General features: G+C 39.8%; 1 protein-coding gene across 1 annotated transcript; it reads left to right on the forward strand.

Annotated features, from left to right (window-relative positions):
• Positions 1–959: 959 nt before the first annotated feature.
• On the forward strand, positions 960–2736 carry drd6b (dopamine receptor D6b). The gene has a single exon (XM_051417029.1). The coding sequence runs from the start codon at positions 1034–1036 to the stop codon at positions 2525–2527; it is 1494 nt and encodes a 497-aa protein (XP_051272989.1). The 5' UTR covers positions 960–1033; the 3' UTR covers positions 2528–2736.
• The last annotated feature ends 5830 nt before the right edge of the window (positions 2737–8566 follow it).

Genomic DNA, 8566 nt, shown 5'->3' on the forward strand with positions numbered 1-8566 from the left:
TATCAGATATTACACATTGTTAACATTAAACTGTACCTTCACTGTGTCAGTCTCTGTATCCTCATATTTATAGACTATATTTCCTTTAAATTACACTTATTCCGTATTGTTTTTGTCCTGTGAAACTATATTATGGATCAATTAAAATAAATATGATTATTTTTAATATAATATAATGATCTGTGTAATGTTCCATCAAACATAAAAGATTTTATGTTGGAAAACTGCCAAAACAGTAAAAGACAGTAAACTATGAATAGGTTTAAAACAGTTAACAGTAAAACACTGTGATATCTTATGTAAACCTTTATTTATACGGCATATAATGTAATGTTTTTAAATATTACAGCCTGTAAATTCCACAGAAAACCACTGTCATATCAATTATGTGGTATTTTTATGTTCTTTTGATGGTAAAAACTTGTATTTATCCAATAAAACATGGAATAAAACTGTGCAATCAACAGTTCTAATATCCTTTAACGTAATAGTTCTGCTGTATTTATTAGGAGCCAACCACAGCTGACAGTGTTTTACAGTGTGGAAAGTTTCTCTGAGCTCATTGAAAATCAGGTTTTTAAGGGGCGGGGCCTACGAGCATGATTTGTGACATCACAAATAGTTCAGAGGTCAGTCCTGGTCCAGCAGCTTGTACAGAGATCCCAGACACTGAGGCTGAAGGAGGAGACAACCTGTGCCAGAAAACATTTACATATTCATAGATTCTGATTTATAATGCGGTTTAGAAGGAGGAGAAGAGTTTTTAAGGATTTTAAAGTGCAAATTCTACTTTTATTTAGCAGAAAAAACATTGTTGTTCCAAGCATATTTGTTTTTATATCTTTATATTCTCCTTCTTCCTCTCCATTCATTTAATCAGCACTTGCAGCTTTATTTATAGACATTAAAATGTATTTTAAAGCTGATTGTGTTGCATTTTCCAACTATCTGGATTGTTAATCTGCGGATCTGAGGGGAACAATGAAGGAACAGAGTCAGTGCGGCTGTGAGATCGATATGTTGTAGCGTGAGGATGAATATGTTAAGGCTGGAGAGGGTAAACGCAGCCTCAGTCACTCAGCAGCCGCCGGTTGGTTCCTGTCGCACAGAGTTTGGAGAGGACGGATTCACGGGGACAGACGGACATGGCACCCTAACATCCATGGAGAGATTTCACAATGAGAGCCACAACCACGACCAGGATCCCCGCGTGGTCACGGCGGGAGCGGACAGCCCCGCGCCGGGTGGAGGTGTCAGTCTCCGCGCGCTGACCGGCTGCGTCCTGTGCGTCCTGATCGTCTCCACCCTGCTGGGGAACACCCTGGTGTGCGCCGCCGTCATCAAGTTCCGCCACCTGCGCTCCAAAGTCACCAACGCGTTCGTGATCTCTCTGGCGGTGTCCGACCTGTTCGTGGCCGTGCTGGTGATGCCCTGGAGGGCGGTGTCCGAGGTGGCCGGGATCTGGCTCTTCGGCCGCTTCTGCGACACCTGGGTGGCCTTCGACATCATGTGCTCCACCGCGTCCATCCTCAACCTGTGCATCATCAGCATGGACCGCTACTGGGCCATCTCCAGCCCCTTCAAGTACGAGCGCAAGATGACGCGCAGGTTCGCCTTCCTGATGATCGCCGTGGCGTGGACCCTCTCCATCCTCATCTCCTTCATCCCCGTGCAGCTCAACTGGCACCGCGCGCACAACTCCACGGCGGGCAACCCGGACGACTGCAACGCGAGCCTGAACCGGACCTACGCCATCTCCTCGTCCCTCATAAGCTTCTACATCCCCGTGGTGATCATGGTGGGCACGTACACGCGCATTTTCCGCATCGCGCAGACACAAATCCGACGCATCTCGTCTTTGGAGAGGGCGGCGGGGCCCCGTGCGCAAAACCACCGCCACCGCGCGTCGACGCACGACGAAAGCTCGCTGAAGACCTCGTTCAAGAGGGAGACTAAAGTTTTAAAGACTCTGTCCATCATCATGGGGGTGTTTGTGTTCTGCTGGCTGCCGTTCTTCGTCCTGAACTGCGTGGTTCCGTTCTGCGACCTGGACCAACTCGGAGCGCCGCCGTGCGTCAGCGACACCACCTTCAGCATCTTCGTGTGGTTCGGCTGGGCCAACTCGTCCCTGAACCCGGTCATCTACGCCTTCAACGCCGACTTCAGGAAGGCCTTCTCCACCATCCTGGGCTGTAATAAGTACTGCTCCACGTCCGCGGTGGAGGCGGTGGACTTCAGCAACGAGCTGGTGTCCTACCACCACGACACCACCCTGCAGAAGGAGGCCTGCGCCGTGCCGGGTCCCGGGGCGGCGCAGAGGCTCCCGCCGCAGACCGGAGGGAACCTGGAGCAGAACTTCGACAAAGTTTCAGTGATTTCGGATGATTCCCGCCCCCGCAGCAACCTGCTGCTTCCCGCCATCCTGCAGTACGAGTGCGAGGCGGAGATCTCTTTGGACATGATGCCCTTCAGCTCCTCCGGACCCGCCGACTGTTACGTGATTCCGGGTCAAATCCAGGACCTGTGAGCAGCCCTGCGTCAGTTTAAGTGGGTGACCTTTGACCCCCTGCTGACGATGACGCCATAAAGGTGTTTGAGTTAATTCAACAAACTGCTTTTCTATCAGAGAGTAAACTGATCAATGAACCTGTGAATATTGATCAGAGTTTTTATGATATTTTTATAAAAATAATGTGTAATATAATATTAATATTCTTTTCTGTCAGATTCCCTGTTTTCTTCTCCCTGATACTGGATGTCATTGTTCTCATACAGTTTGTGTTCAACTCATCAGAGTTTAGATATTAAATAATAAACTGTTAATAATAAATCAGTTATTTTAAATCAGAAAATTTAAAGCATTGCTTGAGTTAAATGTATTTATTTGGTGTAATATAAACTTTAAAAATAACGGTTTGATTTTGTTTTCTTGATAAAAGGTTGAGATATAAACCGACTGTGTGTTGTGTTAAGTTTTATTTTACCCCCGTGACTCCCTGTGAAGGTTTGGCGACCGCTGGTGGGGGCCCCGACCCCGAGGTTGGGAACCAGTGACTTAAACCGATTAAATTTATTAACTCCAACAATTTAAGCTCACTCCAAAAAGTAATTCAGTTGACCCACTTAAATAAATGGTTGCAAGATAAAACGTATCATTTATAACGTAGATGGTTTTAAAGTTGAAACCATTATTTTGATGAGTTGGAACAAGTTAATTTTTCTGAGAAACGAAATCAACTTAAAAACTTGTGTTTATGCTACTAATTATTAAATAAGTGGTGATTAAAAATACATTTAATTGAAGAGAAGCTAATTCACCCGAACTCAATGTACATTATAAAACTACATAAGTTAATTTAATTAAAACTTAAACATTATTTGGTAGTTTTAAGTGACAATGACTTCAGTTTGTGACATGTTTGATGTATTTATATCACATTACAGTTTGGTACATTTGTTAAAGATAATTTCATGAAGTTGTCATAAATCAAAAAGATTGATGCAGAATGTGTGTTAATGTTAATATTTGTTGTTAAGCTTAAACATTTGTGTTTATGAATTATTATATATATTCATTATACACTGTGTTCCAAATTATTATGCAAATATGATTTCAATTAAAAAAACATGAGATTTTTTGTTTTTCAATGAAAGTTTTCAATTGTGCTGCTTCCCATGTCTGTTTAGATCACTGACATCAATCTCAGACAGGTCTGTCTTTATGACAGGTGAGCCTAATTAATGGGAAACTACTTAAGGATGTTGTTCACAGTCACAGGTTTCATGCAATATGGGGGAAAAAAAATATCTTTCTGCAGATGAAAAGCGTGAAATAGTGCAGTATCTTTCAATATTTCAACCACTGGATATCTTATGAAATATTACGAGAGATCATCGTCCAATGAAAAGATTTGTGTCTGATTCAGGGCACAGACGGGTTCGTTCAGATAAAGGCGTGTTAAGTAAAGTTTCTGTAAGGCTAATTCATCGTATTCAGAGAGCAGCTGTGAAAAAGCCACTGATGAGTATCAAACAGGTATTTGAAGCTGGTGGTGTCTCTGGAGTCCCAAGAACCTCTCGATGCAGGATCCTCCAGAGGCTTGCTGATGTGCATAAAGCTGTATTTCAGCCGCCCTTAAACAATGCCCACAAGGAGACATGATTGCAGTGGGCTCAGAAATACATGAAGACTAATTGTCTAACAGTTTTATTCACTGATGTATGCCGTGCTACACTGGATGGTCCAGATGGATGGAGTTCTACACTGGATGGTCCAGATGGATGGAGTTCTGGATGGCCACCATGTCCCAACAAGGCTGCGATGTCAGCAAGGAGGTGGTGGAGGATGTTTTGGGCTGGAATCATGGGAAGTGAGTTGGTAGGCCCCTTTAAGGTGCCTGAAGGTGTCAAAATGACCTCTGCAAAATATGTGGAGTTCCTAACTGCCCATTTCCTGCCATGGTATAAAAAGAAGAACCGTGCCCTCCGGAGTAAAATCATTTTCATGTAAGACAACACACCATCCCATGCTGCAACAAATACCATTGAGGCCTAGGCTGCTATGGGCATTAAGGGAGAAAGAATCACAGTGTGGCCACCATCATCTTCTGACCTCAACCCTACTGAGAACCTGTGGAGCATCCTTAAAAGGAAGCTCTATGAGGGTGGGTGGCAGTTTACCTCAAAACAGCATCTCTGGGAGGAAACTCTGGTATCCTCAAAGGAAATCCAGGCAGAAACTGTACATGGAGAAACAAGTTCAATGGTTGAGAGCGTTGTTAATGTGATATCAAAGAAGGACTCCTATGTTAATATGTAACTCGATCTTTAAAGATGTTTTTGATTTAAATAGCTTTGATTTGAGAAAAATTATCCTCTAATGCAAAAAATACAACAGATTTCGGTTTTCAATCTTTTAGAAACTATTGAGTGTTTTGAAACTCTGTTTTACATAATAATTTGGAAAACTGCATTTCTAGTTATTTTGCGAATAATGCCATTATCATCATTGGTAATTGTGTTTAATAAAATCCAGATTACGTTAAGGAATTTTTTATTGTTAAGGAATAAAAAATCCTATTGACTGCAAATGATATCGACTATTTAGTAAGAAAAAGAACAAAAACAGTATATGCATAATAATTTGGAACACAGTGTATATCATGAAGTACAAACAACAGATTTATTGTAAAAGATAAATTAAGATAATCGTGCTTAAAACTAGTAATTAACACTCATGTGCAGCATTTCTCCAAACTAATGTCTGAACATTTATAAAATTTTTAATTTATCTCAATGACTTAAATGCTTTTTTATATGTCTGTTGTATATGTCTTTAATGTAACCATTTATTTTCTTTAAGTTGACTTTGTATATTATTTAAAAAATCCCCAAAATTAATTAGCTGCCATTTTGATTAATTGTAAATTGTTTTTATCATTCGTCAGCTGGTTTGACAGGTAAGAAAACTGAGTAAATTCAACTTAAGTGGTTAAATTTGTATAAAGAAGATGCAGTTAAGTGACTTTATTATAGATAAATATAATAGATAAATTCTGTGAACACATTTTGGAGTTTGGAGAAATGCTGCATAAGACTGTAATTTACTTATTAGATTTTAGTTCAATTTACTGAATTAAATTGGCAAAACTACGTTAATTTACCTGAGTTAATTTACCTGAGTTATATATATATATATATATATATATATATATATATATATATATATATATATATATACACACTTTTTGAAAGTAATTTTTTTGGCCTTTTATTGCTTTTATTTGATAGATACAGCTGAAGATAGACAGGAAAGGGGAGTAGAGAGAGGGGATGACAGCAGCAAAGGGCTGCAGGTTGGATTCGAACCCTGGGCCGCTGCACCAAGGACACAGCCTCGGTACGTGGGTCGCCAGCTCCAACAATAAATACTTGAGTTACTTGAACTCAAATAAAATATTTCTTCATGCTGAAACTGTTTTTGTTAATGAACAGTTGAACTAACTCATCAAGTTTTAAAGTAAAGGTCCAAACCACAAATCTGCTGTTACATTTATTTTGCTCTTGTATTGCGATTATTTGACACATATATTAATGGGAAATATCATTTTTGCATCACAAACAAACTATTTGTGCAGTTTTTAAAATTTGCAGTAAAATCAGATGTTTTTGGTCCCAATAATTCCCCCAAAAAACGTCTGTAAAATCCTGGAGGGATTACCAAGCTGCCGCCGCAGTTTTGTGTCAAATTTAACTAATTAATTACACTTAAATTTAAACAATAATATGTGAAAAACAAACTAATTTATTGACATTAGACTCAGTGATGATCAGTTTATGTTCAATGAAAAAATACATGAAAAATGAATTTGGAAATATAAATTATTTTGGAAATGTTCTTTAGATATTTCTTTTCAATGCTTTACTGATGTGCCACAATAACCTGTTTAAGTTCATTTGAACTTTTCTAAGCAAATATTACATGTCTGGAAACAACGCTCCAAAGTTAGGCTAACTTTTGGTGATTCAAAAACTTGGACTTCTAACCTCGAGATACCTGAGTGAAAGTTGATTCTATAACCTACTGTTCTATGTCAACATGGCTGCTGTAACAAATGTCTCTAAAGCCTCAGTTGCTCAGAAAAACCACCAACCTCAGTGAGGATAATTTGCCTTAAATTGAACCTTTTTTTAATGGAGATTGGTTTGATGTCGGTTTGTTGGAGGTTCGTTCTTTCCCTCGAGTGTGAGACCAACAATCGCACAGTTGCAAAAAACATATCTAAAAACATTGCGACATGCATCACATGAAACACTGCTGTGAAATCAGGTATTTTAGGGCTGCAACAATCCCCAAAAAAGACTGACAGATCATTAAAGGTCCAATGTGTAAATAATGCTCCAAACTGAAGCTTACTTTGGTGATAGAAAAACTGGCGATCTGATGAGTCTCCCCTTTACAGACACTTTATGCTAACCCTGTGCAGTTTTTTGCATGTGGTATAAATGTATTATTTAAATACTTGGGGTCCATGAACTGTGTTAGAATTACATAAATTTAGAAACTAAAGCAGAAACAGGAAGATGGACAAGTTTGAGGGCAAGCTTTCCGAGCAAGTGCGCCGCTACAGGCATCTGTACGATCCTTCAATGAAGGAACACAGAGATGCTCAGAGGTGCCAGAATTCATGGCGAGAAATGTTGGAAAAGAGGAAGCCATATGCCGGAAAATTAAATAGTTAGTAATAAATAGTTACAGCGCTACCGTGACGTCACATTATCGCGCTACAGGTCGGGAATGGCAAGTATATAAGAGCCTTAAGACACCAGACTCCATTGACAAAAACAGTCATTTTACCTTGCATATGCTCAGTCAGTCTTTCCACCAATCATCAATGCTGGTTTGGTCAGAATAAACCCTTAATTCAATAAAAGTAAAAGTGAATGAAAAATACAAAACTCTGCTAATGACTTTAAATCCAGTTGTTTTAATTGATGCAGCGAGTGACATTTTAAACCAACGTTGTTTGATGTGAGTGCTCACTCGCTCGCTAAAACCTGCCTTTGATATGTTAAAGAAGGCTAATACGAAGAGCAGGGATAATTAATATCAATTACATCATTAGTTTCAGGGTTTAATTGCCCCTTCAGGTAATTGCAGGTTTCTGTCAGAGGTCCTGCTCCTGTTGAGATGAGGCATTCGAGTGTTTGTGTCCTTTCACACTGAATTGTGTTGTAAAGGTCCAACATGTTTAAACTGAAGGTTGAATTATTTTAGACGGCCTTTCTCAGGGGCTCTCGGCTAGCGGCGCTCAATAAATGCCAAACTGGTTGAAGCTTCAGCTGTTGCTTGGAAACCGCTGGGGACGGGCGGCCATGTTGGAGGTCCACTAATTAAACGTTATCAGATGGATTTGGTTCCAGTACCATTTCGACTGAACACTGGTCTCTTTAATGACTCATCCAGCTTGTTTGTTTGCTAAAACCACAATTTTAAAATCTTCAGTTCACTAAAAGATAGAATTTATAGCCACTTTGGCTTCATGGAAAAACTGAAATATCTCAATAGCTATTGGACAGATTAGTTTGTGCAGATTATCATAGTTCTGACGATGAAGCCTACCGACTTTGATGAAAATAAGGGTTAGGGTTATATTGAAGGTGCAAGCAGCTTTAATCAGGTCCTTGCACCGTGAACATTTCACCTAAATAAGAAGCGATTAAGTTCATAAAAAGACAAATTGCTAAAAGGACCACTAAATTCACAATCGCTGACTTCATGTTGGGTTTGGGGTATTGGAGGCTTTTTTCTTTGTCTGGTCAGTGCCTCTGAGGTGCTTTCAAGCCATTTAGCTACACTCATGTATGAGACCCATATAATCTGTACACCACTGTTGAATTTTGTGCTGCGTCTCATGAGTTTGAGCACGTAAATTATAAGCTTATACTGCAAACAAAAATATACTGATTGTTGGTGATACTTACTTTACATTACTTCAGGATGATGTTTCTAGCCTATCCAAACAATCTCAAACTGTCTTGGGGACACAGCTGGTATCTCAGAAGG

Source organism: Dicentrarchus labrax, unplaced genomic scaffold (assembly GCF_905237075.1).
Source record: "Dicentrarchus labrax unplaced genomic scaffold, dlabrax2021, whole genome shotgun sequence".
Classification (NCBI taxonomy): domain Eukaryota; kingdom Metazoa; phylum Chordata; class Actinopteri; family Moronidae; genus Dicentrarchus; species Dicentrarchus labrax.